This window comes from Terrapene carolina, unplaced genomic scaffold (genome assembly GCF_002925995.2).
Source record: "Terrapene carolina triunguis isolate 2854851 unplaced genomic scaffold, T_m_triunguis-2.0 Scaffold131, whole genome shotgun sequence".
Lineage (NCBI taxonomy): Eukaryota > Metazoa > Chordata > Testudines > Emydidae > Terrapene > Terrapene triunguis.
Window position 1 is genome coordinate 38,108,207 of NW_020664482.1, and position 22,295 is coordinate 38,130,501.

The window sequence follows — 22,295 nt, forward strand, 5'->3', positions numbered from 1 at the left end:
GCCAAGAGATCCGGGTTTGTGGGGACACTGTGATCCACAGGAGCCGTTCCAGGCTGCTGGGGGACGATCCCTGGGGGAGGGCCAGGTGCTGCACTAGTGCAGTTGCAAGGGGCCCTACGCTCCACCTGGCCCCAGAGAGGATTCGCCCTATGAGACAGACAGCCCCGCTGCTGCCTGCTCTCAGGCTGGCTGCCAGGGAAGTGGCAGGGGGTAGCCTCTGGCTACAGCAGGGATTCCCACAGGTGGGGGCTGCCAGGCACATCCCCTGACCACGCCCCCTTCCTTGCCAACTCTGCCCCCTCCAGCTCCTCCCTGGCATGACGCAGCTGCTTTGCCCAGGTTGGCTGTGTGCTGGTGGGCTCCATGCCCATCCGGCCTGGGGTCTAGGCTTGGAACACGGAGAGCCCTGGCTAAGTGCTCATAGCTATTATCACAGTCCTTCTCCTGCAGCTGAGAGCTGGAGGGGCATAGATGTACTCAGGTGCTCACTAACCAGGGTAAGTTAGCCTGCATGTGGGGTTTAGCCCCAGGGTGGGAATGCTTCACTCGTTTGCTTTAGAAAGAGGCCTCCCATTGACGCAACAGCCTGGAGCCCCTCTGCTCTCCCTTGTCATTACATCAGTAGGAGCAAGCTGGGGATTAGGAAGTAGAGGTGGAAGGCTTCAAACAAGCGACTGGCTTGGGCATGGGCACTTTTCTTCCTGGCCGAAGTTAGTGCTGGGGAAAGGGGCTGGCTTGGCAGCCCTGGAGACTGGAGTCCTGCTCACCCATAGACCAGGGATGGTGTGGCAGCTGAAGGATGCGCTTTCCCACCCTGGCCCACTGATCTCTTGGGCCCAGAAGGACCATCTCCAGGGTCTGGCGGCCCATTCAGTCTTTGATCTCTCTGATGAGCGTGCCCGTCAGTTACCAATGAGCATGGTGGAGAGGGATGCTAGCTAGATGCCAGCCCAACCCTGACTCCACCATGTTACACCAGTCCTTTTCTGATGCTCCTCTGACGTGACACGGCCACATCAGATCCCCTGGTGGCATATTTCATTCTCCATTATCCCAGGGCAGAAAAGTTGTGGTCACTCTAAAACTGGAACCTGGAGATGGAGGGAAAAATGGAATCTGGCCCTCTTCCTACTCCACCCTGAAACCTAGGGGTTTGGGGAAAGTGGCACCTGGATTCTAGGAACCTTGGGTTTGGATTTTGATCCTACAGACCCCCAAACCCAACCTACAAGGCTTTGCAAAACCCCACCCACACCTGGTAGTGTCTCCCTTTAACATAAACCCAAGTTAAAAATAGATCCTTTCTGGGAGAGGGGGCTTCTGTCCTGAGATTCAGTCCTGGTGGGAAGTTTTATGGCTGGTTATAAAATCTATCCCAGTGGGGTTTTGTGATGGCAAGGACAGCTCAGCCATCTGTGCTCTGTCACAGTAATTATGTTCCTATATGTAGCAATTGCACAGGTGAACACTGTGTATAGGTGCCCCTGGTAAGGCCCAAGCAAGGTCAATACAAATCAAATCAAACGTTCTAATCCCTTCAGATTCTACTACCATCTCTTGGATTTAGTTCAAGAGTTTCCAAAAAGTACTGAATTTGCTGCAGAACTGCCTGATCTGCCCACACGAAGCGGCTGAAGCGCCTGCTTTCTGACAACAGGGAAACAAACAAATCTGTGGCAGAGAGATGTCGGCAGCCAAAGACAGTAGGGTACGAGGAGCTACCCCCAAGATGAGGGAGTAGCTCTGATGAGGGGGAGGGAGAATGGGAGGAGGAGGAGGAGAAAAGGGTGGCCTGTCTCTTTAAGGGGGCTGGCTGTCAATCAGAAAGTCCTTTTCTTTGCTGGAGAAGAGGCCAGAGATATTCAGAGAGACAAAGTAAAGCGAAGAGAGAGCGGCAAGGATTGTTCCAGCTGAACAAAGCGAGGCACAGAGGGAAAGGAGGTGACAGGGATTTGACTGAGTCCAGAGGCAATGGGTGAGTATGAGAGAGAACTTTCCAAACTTTCCAGCTAACACAAAAGGAGTTTCTTTAAAATCCAAGATTTCAAGGGGGGGGGGAGAGATTAATTCTGTGTTATTGTGTTTGCGCTAAACTTTCCTTCCTAGCAGGATGGTGAGACTGTAAGGGCCTTTGATCAGCTTTTTCCATGTGCCTGGGGAGTTCCAGCAAGGAGGTGCCAAGCTGTAACTGACTAGGTTGGGTGCCCTCCTGCCAGCAACATGGAGCCTTGCTGCCCTCCAGTTTCCAAGTTAGCAAGTTTTGTTACTGAACTGTTGCAGGTGCAGACTGGTGACCTGACACTGGAGTGACGAGAAAGGGGCTGTGGGTCAGAGGGGAGCCTGCCTTGGGTGGGATATGCCTCCAAGCTAAATGTCCTAGCCTAAACTTGGAAAAGAAATTCTGCTGGTGCTGTTATGATACAGTGATAGCTGCTCCATAGCAACGGTTGCAACTGGGTTTCTGTTTAAAGCTAAATTATGCATCCTCCTCTAAAATCCATATCCATAGTCAGATCGGCTTGAAAACCAGAGTGCCAATTCCGGGGCCAGGGGAGCGTATGTGGGGCTAGTTTGAAGTCATCTGATCCAGAGGCTCCTGCTAATTTTAATGTAGTTGTCAGTTCTCTCTCAAAATCCACAATGTACTCGAGAAGTGACCAGTGGGTCATCAACGTTTCCATGCTGCCACCACCTTGTACGACACAGAACCTTTCCCAGATCATCTCCACGGCTAGGCCCCCAACCCTACACAGCTGACTCCCCTCTCTCTAGGGCTCCATGAGAACCCCTGCTGTCCTCCTTCCTGGAGGCTGGTTCAGCAATGATGTGACTCCAGGGCCTCCGACTTCCTGGGTCCTCATGATGCTTTGCTCCAAGGTCAGCCGGCTCCATGGGAGGAGCTGTGGCACTGGCAGACATGGCTCTGTCCCAGATCTGCTTTCAATTTAAAACTCCTTGCAGGCAAGGTGGAGGGGCAGACGGCATGTGCAGGACTGAAGGAAATGGAGTATCAGTCGAGGGAGGTCTCTGATGAGGAGGGACAGATGAGAGGGATGGGGATGAAGGGAGATATTGTAGATTCCTAGTGCCAGGATACTGGGGCCAGGAGGAGACATATCCAGCTGACCAGTCCTTCAGCTTGGAATTGGACTCCCTGCATACGAGAGCTTCTGAACAGGGAGGCTGGAGAACACCAGAGAGAGATCAACCATCAGGTTACAGATAGGGAATATAGGGTACGTCTACACTGCTGTGAAGCCGCAGCAGCATGGGCTTCAGTGTGGACTGTACAAGCCTGCCCAGGACCCTGCCTAATTACTTGCGGCTTCACTGCTCCAATACCCAAGCTAGCTACATTAAAGCTATCTCAGGTATGTCTACACTAGCTGCAGTCACACCCTATACATTGCAGTATAGACAAACTCCCAGTGATCAAACGTCGTATCTTTAGGGGGGTGGCATGGTCTAGTGATTAATGCAAGGGACCAGGAATCCAGGGTTCCAGTTCAGCCCCTCAAGTGTTGTGTGACCTTTGGCTCAGTGCCTCAGTTTCTCCATCTGGAAAACAGGGATAATAACCATTACCTGCTTCACAGGGCTGTTGTGTGAATTAATTCAAAATCTGGAAAGTGCTATCTAATTAGGAAGTGCTATTGTGACAGGTTTATAAGGCTCCCAGAGTGCTTTACACTCAGATAGCTAGGCAGATGATCACTTTATACCCCCCACTTAAATTCAGCCACCTGGGGAGAAACATGGCAGCTATTTTAACAGTGCACAGCAACTCGTAGGGCAAGAAGTGAAGATGGTGGTATTTAATGGAAACCACAGGGGGAGTTGAGGAGACAACCTTTCCAGCAGTAATTTGATGGTTTAAAAAAGGCTGCTGCTTTTTGATGCAATATTGTTAATTTCCTCTGTCTAACAGTTGAAGCTTTGCATCAGGAAGTCCAAAGCTCTCTTCTGGGTCTGAGTCCAGTGGCCATTTCCTTGGCAACCAGACAAGATGCTTCGTTCTGGGGTAACCTGGCAACTGTTTGCTCAGACCTTGGAGCTTTGGACACAGCAGCAGGAATGGGGTGGAGCTGAGGAGTGGGGGTGGAGGCAAAAGGCAGGTGCAGTCACACCAAGGCCAGAGGCCTAGAACAGACCCAACAGCAAGGCTGGTGAGGAATGAAGGAGGCTGCTTGTGTGGTCAGAAACGTGATGCTGTAAAATGGTACCTTCCTGCTCCCCAGACCAGCTCCCTGGCGGGCTTTGAGTCTGTTCTGCTGAGTTTGCTGATGCAATCGCGTGAGCGCTGCTGTTCGCTGCCTCTGCATCATCATCAGAACTGGCTGTTAAATTCCAGGGACAGGGGCTTTATTCGTGGCCATGATGTAGGAGACAGCAAGAAAACACAGGCTGGGGCCATATTCATTCCTGGACTGAGCCCTTGAAGCTGGCCCCCTGGTTTTCAGACTCCAGCCAGGTGCAGAACTGTGTTAGAAATACCAGTCTTTGGCTTGCAAGGGGAGCCAGGGGCTGTGAAATGGCCTGGGCAGGGGAAACCATGGGAAATTGGGGATGCCCTGTTACTGAGTCTCTTTCCTTGCCAGAACGGCACTCTAGTGACGCTCACTTTCTGCCCTTTCCGAGCTGCAGCCAGGGAGTGACCACAGACTGACTTGAGTTTCCAGCACAGGCAGAGGCTGCAGGGAGAGGACAGCCCTCTTCTGCATTCTCACTTCCCTTCCCAGAGTGCATAAGGCCCCATGTCTGCCTCTGGGGAGGAGGGCCAGGGTCCCTGGTCCGCTTGGACTGATAGGGACAGAGATGGGGCCCCCTGGGCTCTGTCAGGGAGACCAGTAGCTTGCCTCTGGATAGCTGGCAGAGACTTCTGCAGTCTGCTAACGGAAACAGGCTGTGAGGCCCTGCGGGCTGCCTGGGGGTAATCTGGGGAGGGTGGGGGGCATCTGCCCCTAGGCACTGGCTGGTCTCTGATAAAAGAACCTCCTTTTGCCTCTGCCACGTCTGTTGCTCCGGAGGTCTGTGCTAAGTGGAGATGGGGCTGCATTTAGCACCATGGCCCCAGTCCATGACGAGGGCTCCTAGATGCTGCCTCAATAGTAATAATCATAAGGTATCTTAACCCGGGACAGTCTTGCAGGCTTGTGCTGCCCGGAGGAGACCATCTGGAATGGTTTTCTACCTCTATAACATTAGCCAGGATCGCCAGGGCCCGGGAGCTTTGGCTGATCCTGGGCAGCCCCTGGGGTCTCTCCCCAGCTGGTGAAGGGCTGCCCACGGGAAGCCACGCTCCGCTCCCCCAATCCCAACACCGGCTCTCCGCTGGAGTTTGTTAGAGTGGCTGCATGGAGGCCTCACAGAAGAGGCTTTGTCCCGACTGGGGATCTATGGGGCTCTGAGGCCCTTGTTTGTCTCTGGCACCTCCTGGCAATATGCAGTTACCTCACTGCTCTGCACCCCCTCCTCGCCCACCCCTGTACCAGTCAGGGCTGGGCTAGCACACTGGACCTTTCAGCACTCATCAGCCCCGTCAATGGGAGCACTGTGTGGGGGGAGTTCTCGGGGGGGCGGAGGGTGGCAGAGGCTGGGGGTGTTGCACTGCCGGGGATGGGAGGGTCTGTGACTTGGAGAGACAGGGCTCCTAGTTCAATGGCTCATCCTGTTGTTTTGGCCTTATTGTTCTGCCCCATTTGTCAGCTGGGCTGAGGTACAAGGCCGGGAATTGTGCTGATACAAGGGGCTCTTTCTCTTACCCCCTTCACAAGAAGCCTTCCCCGCCTCCCTTCAGTTGTGTCCCAGATTCCTGCAGCATGTGACACACCACTGCCTCCCAGAGCCCCTGTGCTCCCAGGCCAGAGAGCGGCAAGGAGAGCTCCAGGCAGCACTGGGACAGGATGGGCTCTGCTGAGATGGATCCCGGTACAAGAGGTCCCCAAGAACAATCACATCTATCGCTGTGAGGTGTGGACACAATCTACAGTGCAATGCGCAGGGTCTCGGTCCCTTCGCTTGCTGCCTCTGGCTGAAACAAAGCAAAACCTATTCTTGCAAAGTGCCTCCTAGATTGGGACATTCAACCATCTTCAAAGCATCTTCCCTAGATTGCACCTTTCATTGGAGATTAAAACCACGTTGGCCCATTTCCTGGGGTCTATATCCCAAAAGCTACCCCTGCAGTCAGTGCCCCCATGGGCAAACTTTGCCAACAGACTAAGGACTGGCTGGGCCAGAGAGACCCAGCTCTTCTCACCTTCCAGAGGAGGGCCCCTCCACTAATGGGCGGTGGGAAAGAACAGGGGAAGCCTGTCTGTGTTTTGTGGCTAGCCAGCAGGTGAGATGATTTCAGGCTCCTGGGCTGGCCAGCCAGCACTCAATTCACATGCCAAATGTGGAAGAAAGGAGGGCAACTTTTCACTGCTGCAGCTGCAGTGCTAAGCATTAAAGCCCCAATTCAGGAAAGCACATGTTTAGCGTTAAGCGTGTGTCTGAGTCTCTTCCGCTTCAACGGGATTTAAGCACTTGCTTAAGGTTAAAGCAACTTGCTTAAGCGCCCTTCCCGAATAGGGAGGCTTCACTGAATCAGGGGCTGTCGTAGCTTTCTGAATTTCCTGCAACTGCTGTTCCATGGGCCATGTCTCCTGAAAGGTGACTGCCTCTCACAGTGCAAAGCATGTAGCTTAGGGTGCAAGGAGCTCTCTGAAGATCATCTCATAGCAAATCCTAGGCGCTGGAGCTGGAGGAGCACCATGCATCCAGTCCATCTCCCAGGTCAGTTCAGGCTTGTTCCTTACACCCCATTTTCTAGCGTTTGCTCCAGTCTGGGTCTGACCGTCCCAGGTGATGGGGCTTCCACCACCTCCCATAGGAATCTATCCCATAACCTAATGCTTTAAAGAAGTCCATCTGGATTTTTCCAGCCTAAATTCCTTCCGTTTTCTGTCTAAAACTACCAGATTTACCCAAGCGTTTAGGCTGGGATTTTCAAAGATTGGCAGAGATTAGGTACCCAAATCCCATTAGGAATCAATAGGAATTCGGTGCCTAACTCCTTTTGTCCTCTTTGATGAGCCTAACCTTTTTGTGTCAGGAAATAGGTATTGAGTGCTCATTGCTGAGGAGCTCAGCAGAGGCTCCTGGGCAGCGATGGATGGGCTGGAAGTGTCTTTGCTTAATGATAGCTATTACTGGCTATTAGCTAGCTATCATCTAGATTAGACAGTGGCCTGGGTGTCCCGTTACCTCCCAATTTCCGGGCTGGGTTGGTTAAGCCACTTAGGTACAATGTAGGAAGTTAAGCTACTTGCTGCAGGTTGCCCGGTCTCACACACACAGGGCCTCCTTCTGATCTCACAGCAGTGCGACTCCCTCGGCTACTCCTGGTTTACATCGGTGAATGCAGAAGCAGGCCCAAGGTCAGTCGTTCATCTTGGATTGGCTCCCAGTCCCTTGCGGTAGCCAATGGCGAGGATGCCAAAATAGGAGCTCAGGCTGCTTGGCTGGGGTGTGGGAGCACATTCCTGGAGAGTGACGTCGATGGGAAGATCACGCTGTCTGATGGAATCCACTTCCATCTCGTGCACTGGTCCAGCCCTGCTGCAGAATCACCTGTCTGCCATGAGTCACACATGCTGAGGAGGCCTGCCTGATCCCAGCCTGCCGCTCCCATGGATGCAGCTGTACAGGCCCCGCAGCAGCCACCAGCACTTACTGCTGACCGAGGTGCTGGTTCCAAACCTCTGGTAACTGAATAGTCCGCCCATTGTTCCCTGTTTGCGTCCCCTGGTCCTACTCTGCCCCCGAGCATGGCGAACACTGAGGAGCATACACAAGCTGGCAAGGGAAGAACAAAGCCCCATTGTTCTCAGTGCCATGAAGGGATCAGTACAGGCTGTAACCTTGCACTTGAGGGGAGGGGAGAACATCACTGCCAGTGACCCTGTGGATATCTTATGGGCCCATTCTTCAGCGGGAAGAGAAAAACACGGTGGGGCGGAGTAGGGAGGGAAGTGGGTGTTGGCTTAAGTAAGAATGAAGTGCATAAATATCACCCTCCATCTTCAATGCCAAGGTAAAAATCATACATTAAAAAAAGTTCTCATCTGCGACCATCACAACAGCTCCCATTATTCATGTGGGAAGCCCTTTTAATTTAACATCTCATTTGTCTCTCTCCCTGTGACATTTCCAAAATGGAGACTAGTCAGTTTCACCTGTGTTGCTAGCAGCTAGTCAATTTCATTTCCCTGTTCCTGTGCCCTAGGGCAATGCTTTCATTCACATGCAGCGGAGGTCCACAGAGAACACCATATCCTATCTAATTAACCTGGGCGGAGCTCAGATATTAAGGAGGGGAGCCCCAGTACTAAAACTTGAGAATTAGATCTTAGCTTCTCTATCTGGTGTTCTTACAGAGCAGAGCACCCACAATTGCAGTATCAATGCCACTGAGTTTGGCTCTCCAGCCCTGCAGATGGATGTTTGCATTTTTCTTAACATTGGGGAAACCATTTTTTTCTTAGTAGGTTATTTAAGCCTCCCTTGTTTCCCACCCTTTATTAGTTTTTATTAATAAACTTTTCATGGGGCAGGGAGGCGGGAGGGGCACATCTAACCTACCTGACAGTGTGCCACCCCTTTGGGATGATGACAGAGCTCTGTGATCGAGCTGATTTCTCTCTTCTTCCTTAGGTTGGTTAGAGTGCTGCGCAAGATGTCTGATAGGGGCACCCTTTGCTTCGCTGGTTGCCACTGGGTTGTGTTTCTTTGGGGTAGCACTGTTTTGTGGCTGTGGGCACGAAGCACTCACTGGCACCGAGCGGCTAATTGAGACCTACTTCTCCAAAAACTACCAGGATTATGAGTATCTTATTGACGTGTAAGTATTCGTCTTCTCGTGCTCTAGACACTGATGCCCCTTTCCAGGGCCCCCTTCCCAGCCATCACTCCCCTGGCTTTGGAGGGCTGCACAGGACTCCCATCAGAACTCCGCACCGCTCTGCAGTCACTCAGGGGCTAGTGTGGAGCTGTGAGAGATGCTGCCTCTCCCTGGGCTCACTAAGCTAACTCAGTCCCTGCCATCCCAGCGAGAATGAGATTGGGGCCAGGATCTGAAGCTGGTTTTCCCACAGGGTTGTGCAGAGTACTAACGACTAGGCTGCAGGGCTGACAGTGCAGTGAGTCTACATTCTGGAAAACAGATTCAAAAGGGACTTGTGGTTTTGGGTGCTTAACTTGAGACACCTTGAAGTGGCCTCGTTTTCAGAGGGATGGTGCTCAGCACTGTCTGAAAATCAAGACCCCTTCAGGAGTCTCACACTGGGCACCCAAAAATCAGGGCACCCAACATCACCAGTCTCTTTTGAAAATTTAGGCCAGAAATTCTTAAAACTTCTGGGCAATAACATGCCGTCACCTGTTGGCCACCTTCACACCCAGCTTTGAACCAGCCCAGGCCTGTTATGGGTTAGCTGGTTATCTTGGTATCAACATGCAGCTGGGTTGGGAAACAGGCTCCATGATCCATTTCTATGGGGTCATTGATCTGCTTGCTTCTTACACAGGTGGTCAGATGATTCCTTCATCCCAATGGGAAGAATTGACCCCCTTTACAAATCTCTGGGCATGCAGTTAGTTCAGCCCTGTTCCCATCACCCTGGGCTGTTGTTAAGACCCCGTAATCATGGGGCTGTCCATGCCTGCCGGATTTGCTTTGACTCAGGGGAGTTCTGAGCACTGAATGGGCCCATGAGCTCTTTCAGTCCAGCCTATGGCAGAGGCTTGGTGAGACTGCTGAGTGTTCTCCCTGCCTGGAGGGGACCCTTCTTCATCTTGTTTTTTTCACACGTGTTTTCTATCTGACCCTTGCTAGGTACGGTGGATATAGTGTTGGATCCTCCGCTCTCGGTAGGTATGGAGAACGCAGGGTAGCCATACTTGCCAGGCAGAGCAGGTCTCGCTGCCCTCGATTTACCACGCTCTCTGCCTGGCTTTATACACAGGCATGGGACCAGGTATCTCCTTTTCTCCTTCCCTGCTGTGCCACCCATAAGCCATTCAGGCAGATGCTTTTCCCTACCTCTTGCCTGCTCCATTGGTCATTTCCTTTGGGATCTTCCTCATCCTCCCTAGCCTATTCCCTCCTTTCTCCCATTTGAGGTAGCTTCCCTGATCGCTTTAGCCTGATTCTGGAGTGGAGGGGGAGTAGCAGAGGTCAGAACTTGCTTCTCAGGCTCTAGGTAAGTCCTGGGGAGCTGTTCATGTAGGCAATCCTTTGCTCTGTCTTTCCTGGGAGGGGAACTCGCTGCTGGTGGCTCCCAGGAGAGATTCTCTCTGTGGTGCATCCTATCGCTCCAGGGGGTTTGAAGGAGGAGATCTGCAATGAGAGTTAAGAGGTTATCTTTCTCTCTCTCCTTCCCTCTCTTTGTCTCTGTCTCTTCCCTGTGTCCCCTCCAGGATCCACGCGTTCCAGTATGTCATCTATGGAACGGCTTCTTTCTTCTTCCTCTATGGAGCCCTCCTTCTGGCTGAGGGCTTCTACACCACTGGTGCCGTCAGGCAGATCTTTGGCGACTACAAGACCACCATCTGCGGCAAGGGCCTCAGCGCTACGGTAACAGGGGGCCAGAAGGGGAGGGGTTCCAGAGGCCACCATCAAGCTCACTCTTTGGAGCGGGTGTGTCAGTGTTTGGGAAAATGGCTAGGACATCCCGACAAGGTGATCTTAACCAGGGTTTGGCACTAATTCACGTGACTGGAACACTTGTGCAGGTTGACGTGACTGATGGGCATGAGACTGCAGCCCTGTTCCATCTGGCTGACAGGCTCTGGCGGGAGTCGCGTACCCGGTGGAACGGCTGCACTGATTCGATGGCATCTAAAAGGAAAGCGCACCCCGCCGGCTCAGCCACCCCGCCACCGGAGGCTCCCCATGGCCAGATGCACTCCTCACCACCCCAGCTACACCTCCTGCCACCTTTGCTGACCTCTTATTTGTTAACCCCTTCCCCACCCTTATTCCCCCTCTATTCAAGCCCCTCCATTGTTTCTATTTGCTGGAGGTTGCACTTTAATTTTAATGTTTAAACAAAAAGCATTTTGTTTGAAGTCAGTTGATTTCACTGGCAATTGCAGGGGGCCTGTCACCCCACAGGATTCAGACCCGGGGGTTATCAGTGATTATTATTTGTATTGCAGTAGTCCCTGTAGGCCCAGATCAGGGCCCCATTGTGCTGGGTGCTCCACATAACCCAAAGACGCTCCCTCCCCACAAACATATGTATTCTGCATTGTGTTTGTGCAGTGGTCTGGTGGGGTGTTCAGATATTATTTAATGACCAATAAGGAATGGGTCTTTTATTATTTCTGGGCCGGCTGCTGGCAGTCCTCCTCTGCTCAAAGGCAGCAGTGACTCTGGCAATCTGCCTCCACCGGTGGTCTCCACTGCGGCTACTGACTACGATTCATGACTTGTGACTTTGGGGGGTCACAAGTTTTAGGGTTGTTCAGCTTGAGTCACCTTAAAAGGGTCTGCTTTTCAGAAAGGGCTGAGCTCCTGTCCTCTGACAGCTAGGCCCCATTGCTGTGTCTCAAACTGAGTGCCCGAAAATCAGTAGCCACTTTTCAAAACCTTGGCCACTGTGCAATGACAGGGCAGTCATGGACGTGACAATGCCGCAGTGAAACATCAGGAGGTGTCTGGAGGCAGGGAGATGAGGCAGTGCTAAAGCAGTTAGAAGGAGAGTTTTATAGCTTGACCTTCAAACAAATTGTTTCTTGTTTAAACATCCAACATTAAGCCAATACTACAGCAAGTGCCAGCAGTTCTCTACAAGTCCGATCCTACAAGGGGCTTGAAAAACTGGGGGTTGAGGTTAGGTTTAACACCTCTCAGGATTGGGCAATCTGACAGCGTGTCCCATGTGTTATTAGACACAACGCAGCTTTTTAGGCCTTAATCCCAATTTTAATTCAAAAGGTTCATTTCATCCGCAATTCCCAGCTTACAGAAACGGTGAAGGGTGCTCCTGGCCTTGGGGAATTGAGCAGAACGGATGCGGTTTCCTTTTAAGATAATTTATTTTGCACCTCGTGGGCCAGATTTTCAATATTGGGTGGATACAACTGCACTCACTGGTTTGCACACGGCCTGCTGATGCCCATAGTACAGTTTGCCCCTGCACTGAAGGCTGCACAAGGCCCAGTTATGCCCATCAGTGAATTTCACGCACAGATCCCCAGTGTGTGTGTGCAAATCAAGGATTGGCACATGCCTGTGGCGAGTGAAATACTGCCCTGGCCAGGTGTGTAGGTAGATACCCTATCCACACACATAGATTAGATATTGGCACACAGGAATTAGCCAGGTGCAAGAACATGTGCACAGTTGCGTGTGCCTGACTTTGAAAATTTGGCCCCACTTAAATATATTTTTTCAATTGTGAGTGTGTGTCTATATACAGGTGTGCGCCTGTGTGCATATTGATATTGACGCATGTGTACAGACACACACACAAACACACATGGCATCAGTTCTCTAGCCTTCCGACAGGCAGACAACTGCCCTGTTGTGTCTGCTGGAGGTGCTCTCTCTTTCCTTCCGATTGGTGGAGATCCTTGCATTGCATCTCATGTCAGGCTGCTTGCAAATCTCCAGTCTCATGCTCTCATGTCTGAAGGCTCTGGCAGAACATTAACCCTTTTCCTGCCATCTTGCTTGTCTTGACCATTTCAGTTTGTGGGCATTACCTATGCCCTGACCATCGTCTGGCTCCTGGTGTTTGCCTGCTCTGCTGTGCCCGTCTACATTTACTTCAATACCTGGACAACATGCCAGTCCATTGCCTTCCCCACCAAGACCTCTGCCAGTATAGGCACACTGTGTGCTGATGCCAGGATGTATGGTGAGCCTTGGATTGCATCTCTCTCTAATAAGCACCATTTTTTCAAAGACACAGGAACAGACCCAGGTCCCATTGAAGTCAGTGGCAAGACTCCCACTGGCTCCAGCAGCCCCCAGATTTGGCTTTGCATTCTAGACATTCTTGAAGAAAAGCCGATGATGCAGCAGAGAATTATGAGCAGAGACGTCTGGGTGGGATCAGCAGGGTCTTGGAAGGGTGATGTGACAGAATTTGGGGTGGATAGAACAGACGGGCAGATATAGCATAATTTGGTTGGAGGCACTTGCTGCTAGATGTATCTCAAACACTGAGGGTCTGTTTACACTGCAACCGTGGGTGTGACTGCAGCTTGTGTAGGCATACCCAAGCTAGCTTTAACACAGCTAACTCAGGTACTGGTAGCAGTGGAGGCACAGCAGCATGGTCTTCAGCACAGGCCACACCCAAGTATTTACCCAGGTGGGCTTGTACAGCCCAGGCTAAAGTGCATCCTGCCGCTGCTTCTCTGCGCCAGTAGCCAAGCCAGCTGTATTAAAGCTGCAGTCACGCCCCGTGTTTGCAGTGTATTCATACCATTAGAATAGAATAACTTTCTTTCCACTCTCCTATCTAAGTAACTGACCTGCCTTTCCCACTTTCTACATACATTAGTGGCTCACAATGGGGAAGATTGAGCCAGGTTTCCTGTGCCCTGTGGAGTTCCACTCAGCTCATCCTGGATGACTTTTGTGTCTCATGTACAGGTGTCCTTCCATGGAATGCTTTCCCAGGAAAGGTGTGCGGCTCAAACCTTCTGTCCATCTGTAAGACCCCTGAGGTGAGTGCACCGCTGGGCCACGCCAGCCATTCCTTCTGAGCAGGTACCTGGATCAGGAGAGGCAAAGACATTTGGCACCGTCAGCCAAGTTGGAGTTCTCAGTGCCAGGAGTCAGACCCTATTGCTGTGGGTTTGCATTATGAATTGATATGTATAGAGGGTTGGGTGAAAATGTAGGTTGCTCTTTGAGGCAGGGAGCATGGCCCCATTGTGCTTGGAGAGCGCATGGCACATTTTGAGTGCTATCACAATCTAAATGATAAATTAAAATCACGTGATGTCACGTCTCATTTTAGAGGCAGTGGGCTCCAAGCTGGACGTGATCACAGAATTAGCAAGCCATGTTTTCCTTTCACTCACATCAGTGTAACTCCTTTGAAGTCAGTGTGTTGCAGTGGTGCAAGTGAGATCAGAATCAGTTCCAGTGAGATTAGAAGAGTTGACATAACCTGGTTTAATGTCTATACAGCAGCATAGGTGTTGCTGGTTGACAATCTCTCTCTAAGTGAGCAAAAATATGAATCCTTCCAGGTCAGAGCTGGGTTGTTTTGGATGAACAGGGTAGCAAAGCCTAAAACACTGAATGCGAACAGCATAGACAGTGAATTATTGAGGAGACAGCATTGAGGAGCCCAAGATTAACTAGGGGGTGGCCATGTTGTATAGGACAGAGATCTATTGTTGGAAACGCCAACAGAGAGCACATCTGTCTATGGTACACATCTGTCCTCCATCACTGTAGTATCTGAGCAGCTCTCAGTATCCCTGTGGGGTAGGGAAGTCCCATTATCCCCATTTTACAGATGACAGTCGAGGCACAGAGAGATTAAGTGATTTATCCAAAGTTGCAAAGGAAGTCTGTAGCAGAAGGACTTGAGCCCAGATCTCCTAAGTCCTAGGCTGGTGCCCTAACCACTGGACCATCCTCCCTCACTGAATGGAGATAGAACACCCTTCTTTCCCCTGGGCTAGGCGATCCACACAGGACACCACTGGAAGTCCACAGGTAGAGCAATTTGTAGAAGGGCCAAGGCTGGATGAATATGAATGTGCCTAAAGCAGACCCTCATGCCCATCACTACCAAGTGCTGCTGGGACTGTAGATGCCATCTCATTGACTGGCTCCACAGATCCAGTCCAAATTTTGTGAAGAGAGGCCTGTTTGCAGATACCTTGTGAAAACCCCCTTTGTCTCTGCTGTTGGGGAAACATCTGTAAATGGCGACTCATTATTTTATTTCCTTGCAGTTCCAAATGACCTTCCACCTGTTTATTGCCGCATTTGTTGGTGCTGCAGCCACACTGGTTTCACTGGTGAGTCAATGCTCCACCTAAAACTTCTCTTCTCATCCTAAGAGATGCTGTTAGGAGGTGAGATCATTAAAACAAGGCAGCTGGTAGTCAAGAAACTCACTTAACACAGAGTGCCTGGTTATTTCTTCCCCTTGCTCGTTGGAGCAGAGCCATGATTTTTAGAACCAATAAGGTAGCAGAAGAAGTTGCTGCGGGAAGGTGGGGATCATAAGGAGAGGTGGATAGTGTCATAGAATCGCAGATGACAAGATTGGATGTGACCATCCGACCCACGTAATCCAACCCCCTGCAACAAGCACTCTGCTGTATTGTATGCAGCCGTTCCCTGAATGCCTCACGTAACTTACATTTCATCAGAGACATTCCATGCTAGTGTTTTTGCACCAGTACTGCTGGTGAATGGGCTGCTGAAACTGTTGGGAAAATGACCATTCCTTGAAAACTGACTATGCCTTGGTAAACCTATTGTTGGTCCAACTAAATAAAAGGGGTCCAAAAAGCCTGGAGAAGAGTGTCTGACTGATGTTAAGAAGGCCATCTCAGGCATCCTGGAGAGAGATGGCTAATCAGTTTGAAAGGGGCTGGGGCTTATGGACAGAGTAGGCCAGATCCTCAGCTGGTGTAGATCAACATGGCTTCATTGATGTCTGTGGATTTACACCATCTGGGGTTCTGGCCCAGCCCTGCTTCGCTGCACACAGAATGTTGGTTTGAATCTTCCTATCTCTCACTTGCTCTTTTCCCCCCACCACAGCTCACTTACATGATTGCCGCTACTTACAACTTTGCCGTCCTCAAACTCATGGGCCGAGGCACAAAGTTCTAGTCTGCCAGAGGGAGCCGGGATATCCGAAATGCCCTTTTTTCTCTAACCACGAGGCTTTAACAATGCAACCACCCAATACCAGGTCTCCTACTTTAACTCCATCTTCACCGCTGACTCCCCCTCTTCTTCCTCTATTGTATCCATCACGATGAGCATCACAAGGATGGGGAGACTCCCAACGATGGATACGTCCTCATGCACTTTTCTCTCGGTGTACGTCTGTAGCTATGTTGCTCTGCAGCAAGTCTTGCTGGGAATAGGGGAAGTTAAACGAAGAGGATTTCCTGCCAGGCCAAAACCAGGAAAAGCAGAGGAGGGATTGACTCCAACTTCCCGACACTTCCTAGAAAGAGGAACGAGCCTTCCTGCTTCTGGGAGGCAAGAATCAATGTTGGTTGCTCTACCATGAGTGAGAAAGATGCTACATAGAGAGAGGAGGAAGTGGCCTGGCCTTGATTCCATCACTAGAGACTCTCCTTGTTATAAAAGACCCAGAACTTGCTTCCATCTTCATACTGCAGATGGAGGAGAAGAGGACTTCTCCATGGTAAAGAAAGAGAATTTACCTTAATCGGCATGCTGCAGCCAGGGTAAAAGGGGTTTAGAGCAAGGATCTTCCCAATATGGGGAGAGAGCACAGACCCCGATGCTCATAGAATCCCACTTCCTTAACCCAGCCAACCCTACTTAAAGCATAAAGGAGCTTGGTGTCTCTGTAGACTAAGGGGACTCTTGGTCTTACACCTCAACAGAAATAGGGATTAGAATTGTCTCAGCATTGCATGGGAGCCACTCCCTGTGTCCCCTACTGCAGGTCCTAAGCAGTAGGGGAGAGATGGATACCAGCTTGGACTAGAGGGACTTCTCTAACCAGGGGCCTGAGAGTGTAAACCCGGAGGGGTCCCTTTTGTAGACACGGGATAACTCTTTGGACTGTATGTCTTTTCGCATCTTTCCTCTTGTAACCAGCTGTGCACATTGAACTCTGTCATACCTTCACAATGGTGCTCTTCTCTTCGGGTGACGTTTGCTTCCGTAATGTTCTGTAAATCGAAGATCTTGATCTGTTTCTGATTCATACCAAATTTAACCTTTTCCCCACTCCCAGCCCTCCCTTTTTCTCAATGGTTTCCCATGAGCCAGGCTGTATATTTTGAAACTGGCCAAAACCTGAAAGATTCAGTGTCTCATTTTGACCATGGCCAGTCATTCAGAAGGCAATTAAATAAATGACTAAGGGGGGCACAGCACATTCTGCATGATTGGATTTGCACAGTCTTTAAATATGGCCATTTCTGTGCAAATCCAAACCCTCCAGCTTCCATGTAGGTGTTTCTCCCTGGGCAAGTTTATGAGCCAATGTTTGCGAATGCAGCCAAACTTAGAATGAGATTTCGATGTTTCCCTTTTCATTGGAGACACCAGGATGGGGAAAGGATCGTATTATTTCAACATGCTTAAGAGAGGGCAAGGTTCCAATTGAGAAGCTGCTCCCCTTTGTAGACTGGCCATTACCAAAAGTTCTCAGCAGTCAAACGACCATAGCGGCCCACAGACAGGGAGTAAAAAGTCCATGACTGCTGAATACTCCTGGTTCCAGCCTTTCCCCTTCTGTTTTTGTTAACAATAGGTAAAGAAATTTGGCTTGGTGTTTATTTATTGAAGAAACTACTTTCAGTGGCAGACTGTAGCTCCTTCATTGCAGCGATTCTGACACTGGTTTCAGCAGGGACAGGGTCAGCCAGCAATCCTGCCAAGCAGGGAGCATGGTGCATCTTTGCCACCATGTATGCTAAAATAGATTGGTTAGACTCCCCAGTACACATAGGTTTGGGGAGCGGGTGGGATGAAATGGGGTAGGGTGGAATGGGGTGAGAAGACACCAGTCAAGATCAGGAAAATGAAGTCTTGTATTTTGTATTGATTTAATAACATAACAAATAACCAACCCCTCTCCTCCCTCCCCCCACCCCCACCCTCCCACTCCTGGAATCCAAACACACCCACAAAAACGAAAGTTAATCAACTCAAAGTGTTTCCTTCATTTCTGATCTAGAATTTCAACTTTTTAACCAATAAAAAGGAGCAAGTTTTTAGAGACTTATCTTACAAGGTGTATTTTATAAAATTAAAGAAAATAAATTAAAATTAAGACCATTCTGAACCCGCTTGTCCGCCTGTCTTTCTGGGTTGGCCGCCAGGCTGGACACAAAGGAGACTGCTTCCTGGTGAGCTTGCTTTGATAATAACTCTTTGATGTCACACCGGATGGAAGCAGAAGCACTGGCCCTGCTACACGATACACAAGACATGTCCCCGTAGAAACCTAGGCCCAGAGCCTCAAAGGTATTTAGGCAGCTAATTCCCATTGATGTCACCTAAATACCTTTGAGGATTTTTCACCCTAGCACCTGGCATCAGAAAGACATGACTGAAAAAATACAAATGAAAAAAATATCAGCAAGATAAGCCATAAAAAGAAGCGGGGAGGCAGGCCAGGACTGTGGGACACTGGCAGAGCTGGGAGGGAGCCAGGGTTGCCAGGCATCTGGTTTTACCAGGCTGTTAAAAGACCGGTCAGCAGTGCAGCGGGGCTAAGGCAGGCTCCCTGCCTGCCCTGGCTCTGTGCAGCTCCCCAGAAGCAGCCAGCATGTCCACGTGCTGCCCCCATCATGAGCGCCTGGAACCACGGCCAATGGGACCTACAGGGGCAGTACCTGTGGGTGCCGAGTTGCTACCCCAGCCCAGTGAAAGTGAGTGGGGTGGGGGAGAGTGAGCGACGGAGTGAGTGAGGGCCTCTGGGAAGGGGCAGAATCAAGGGTGTTCGGTTTTGTGCGATTAGAAAGTTGGCAACTAGAGGGAGCCCAAGACTAGAAGGTGCTGCAGATGAGAAAGCAGGTGTGTGGTGGAGGCCTTGTTACTGAAATGGCAAGGTTATTGACCAGGAGAAGGGCGGCACACTGATCAAAACAGCCTGATAAACTTGCACAACACTTGCCTGCTGTATCATTTGGTCACTGTTTCTGTCAGTCCCTTGTTTTCATAAGTACCAGAAAAAACAAAGCAAGGTGGCAGCTTTATTAAGGGACACAAGAGCTGTGTGCACAGTACTATTACATGCTAGATCTGAGGGTGAGTCAGTCCCTTAGGTGGGGGGGGTGGCGGGGCGGATTCTTCTTAAAAGTGTGGGGGGGGCATGAGGCCTCACCCCCTCCATGGTCCTGCCCCTTCGCTTCCTCCCGAGGCCCCACCCCCGGCCAAGCGAGAGCTGGCCGATGAGCCCAGGCCCCTCCATGTGCCCGGGTGGGTGGGGCTGAGAGCAGCCCCCAGCCTATGCCCCTGCCCTCCCAGCTTCCCCGCCCAGGGCATGTGGAAGGTCTGCAGCTCCCCACAGATGCCTGCGTGGCTCTTACCCCAACCAGGCTCCGGCTTCCAGCCTGGCCAGGGGAGGGAAGTGGGGCCTCAGAGGCCAAAGAGCCACAGCCAGGCCATGGTAAGAGCTGCCTGGGCAGCTGTGGGGAGCCACAGACCTTCCATCTGCCATGGGCGGGGGGGGGGGGCCCAGTGGGTGGGGACACAGGCTGGAGGCTGCTCTCAGGCCCCTCCCCATCCTGGGCAGGTGGAGGGTCCACGGCTCCCCACAGCTACCCAGGCTCCCGGGCCGCTCTTACCAGGGCCAGGCTCCAGCTTGCAGCTTGGGGGGTGAGCCTCAGGGGGAAGCGGAAGGGCAGGGCTGGCTGCCCGTGGTGAAAAATAGACGGGCCAGGTCTGTCCACATTCAAAAATGGGTCAGTCATGGCCCCTTGGCCCCCCTCCCCATTCTGGTATCCCTGGCCTTAGGTCCTAGCTATGGCTGTAAACTGAAGGAACCATATTTAAATTTAGTATCAGCATGGTCCCAACTAAACTGAGCTCTCAGACAGCTGGACCAGCCATGGTGGCTCACACCAAAACATATTAGAAATAGAGGTGAACAAATGATTTGCAGTAAACAGTCTAGTAATCAGAGTTAGTCCTTTATTTTCCTGCTCACAAGCCACCCAGGAACAGAACGTGATTTCCATGGACACGATTGAAACTATTTGGCAGACATTTTGTGCAAACCTATCTCAAGTGTCCAGGGTTCAGTAGTGAGCGTACACATAATTCCTTCTGCTGAAGGGGAATCGCTGGGTGACGAGCTGTGGCAGGCAGGGGGGCAGCCTAAATTATTATCATGGTCACTTCTGGCCTTAACCATCTCTGATGCTCACACTGTGGCTAGCTCACTGGCTTTCTGCTGCAAGGATTTGAACTTTGCAGGCAGTATAGGCTGGACACTAGGTGACATGATGAATTTCTGCCCTGGCTGGGTGAGTGGTACCCTTAGAATCAGGTTTCCAGAACAGCTACTCAAAATTACCAAGTCAAAAGTCTGGTTCCTACAATTGTTCACTGTAACCGTCCCATTTCTGGGCATGCGCCTGCCAGGAAACACATACACTAGAACTTTTGCAGAAAGAGACCACAGAAGGGGAGTGATTGTTTTGGAGTATTCGTCCAGAATGGGTGGCCAAATGAACTCGGGACCTGATGCAGATCCACCTGATGACAGTTGGGAGGCTTCGGGTAGGCCTAGAAGGCTGTGAGTGCTCCACCATCAGCTCCAGCTTTTATCTAGCTAACTTGGGTCCCAGACCCGTGTAACTGCTTCAGCACAGGCTGTGCAAACCCACCCAGAACTCTGGGCACCGACTCCCAGTGCTAGTCCACACCCCGTGATTGTAGGCTAGATATACCCTTAGATAGTAAGATATTAAGAATGTTTTGCCACGTTGATGATATTCATCCTGGCACAGAGGCCCTATATAAGGCCATCCCCAACACGTAAGCCTTTAACCCAGGGCTGAATGATGCAAGTGCAGGGGTAGCTTTCACCCTAAGTGCTTTGTGCTTCTTCCATCCTAAGCTCATGTTCTGCCCTGTCCTTTGAGGCTGCTCTCCACACTACAAGTCCTGGCTTGCAGAAACCCATGGGTCACCACAATGCATCAATTGAGCCCATTGTCCTCTGCTCTCCCACAGGCTGTCACCCTCCTTTCTCTGTGCTGAAAGAGCTCTGTGTGCGCGCAGATCGGCCAGCGCCCAGGAACGCGCCACATAAACAAGACGTCTCTCATTGCTGAAGTGGATTACTTTTCCTATCAGCAGGGTCAGGGCCGGGTGCAGCAGTGCACAGGGTAGTGTGTGGAAGCCGAGGGTTCATCCACAATCCAGACTCAATTCGCTGCTTCACAGAGCAAGAAAGTGCTCCCTGGGGAGCATGGCTGGGATGTGATTGGGGAGGGGGAATGAAGGAGGCCAGGACTGAATGGCACAGACACTAAAATGCCCTCCTGCCTGGGGGAGGATGGCTACTCTAGGTCAATAATAAATCCATGTGGCCTCAGCTGCAACACCTTTGTTTAAAGATGTCAATTTTCAGCAATGATGGCTTCAGTGCAATGTGTCCCCAACATGCTGTAGTCTACGCTCACTTGGCAGCCCAAGGCTGTTGAGGTCAATGAGAGCTGTGAGTGCTCAGCACCCCTCACGCATAGGCCTTATGTGAGTAGGGAGTGCAAACATGGTATGAAGCAATACAATAAGCCCAGGCAGTTGATTTGGCCGGAACATCATACTAGTGAATTGCAAGAATGCCAAGGAGTGATGACAGGTGACAATGTAGAGCCATCAAGACATGCTGCATCTCTCACCGCTAAGGTGGGAGGTATATTTTGCTCTTGACAGCCATCCTGGTGGAAGAGACACCATGCTACTAGCTGTTCAGCAACAGCCACCTCTCCCTGGCAGCAGCGCTCATGAGGTTCCAATACAGCGTTTCTTAGTATGGTTTCTGCAGGTGTAATGGGGTGTTCACCCCACACCGCCCCTGAAGGGGTTAAGGTTGATCAGAACAGCTATGGCTAGAAGGAGCAATTAAGTTACTTTATTGAATTCCCCCAGCCTGTGGGGTGAACACACTAGCTTAAACCTGGTTGGAATTTTTCTCCTCCAAGCATTTCTTTTTTTGACAGAAGGTAGCTTTTTTGACAAATTGGAAATTTCAGCCAACAAAACATTTTTTGTCAATGAAAAAAATCAGGTGGGTTTTTTTTTTGGTTTTTGTTGCTGAAAACACAATAATAATAAAACAAATGCTTGGAGAGGTTTTTTTTATTGAGAGTCTGTACTAAAAATGAAAAAAAAAGCATTGCGTGTTCATTGACGTTTTTCACGTGAGGAGAGGGGTGAAATAGTTACTGGCCAACTGTATACTGAACAAACCAGTGAAACACTGGTGCAAATTGCATGCCTTGGGTGCGAGCTGTGTGCTGTATTGACAGCTGCAAAGTGTGTGGCAAACTAATGGTAGGAACTTGCATACTTTTTTGTGCCAAGCCTCTACTTC

At 50.7% G+C, this 22,295-nt stretch overlaps 1 protein-coding gene across 2 annotated transcripts; it reads left to right on the plus strand.

The window, feature by feature from the left end:
- Positions 1 to 1,857: 1,857 nt before the first annotated feature.
- PLP1 (proteolipid protein 1) lies at positions 1,858 to 17,985 on the plus strand. Of its 2 annotated transcripts, none has more exons than XM_024216190.2 (7): positions 1,858 to 1,975; positions 8,698 to 8,884; positions 10,462 to 10,723; positions 12,740 to 12,908; positions 13,652 to 13,725; positions 14,974 to 15,039; positions 15,794 to 17,985. In XM_024216190.2, the coding sequence occupies exons 1-7, from the start codon at positions 1,972 to 1,974 to the stop codon at positions 15,863 to 15,865; spliced, it is 834 nt and encodes a 277-aa protein (XP_024071958.1). In that variant the 5' UTR covers positions 1,858 to 1,971; the 3' UTR covers positions 15,866 to 17,985. The 2 variants fall into 2 exon arrangements, with proteins under 2 accessions (XP_024071958.1, XP_024071959.1); XM_024216191.2 differs by having other exon boundaries at positions 10,462 to 10,618.
- Positions 17,986 to 22,295: the final 4,310 nt, after the last annotated feature.

What these genes read in the sequence shown, in the direction of transcription:
- PLP1 (XM_024216190.2), top strand. An exon ending in GGCTAGGACATCCCGACAAG is followed by an intron (nt 10,724 to 12,739) that starts GTGATCTTAACC and finishes TGACCATTTCAG; the next exon opens with TTTGTGGGCATTACCTATGC. An exon ending in CCATCTGTAAGACCCCTGAG is followed by an intron (nt 13,726 to 14,973) that starts GTGAGTGCACCG and finishes ATTTCCTTGCAG; the next exon opens with TTCCAAATGACCTTCCACCT.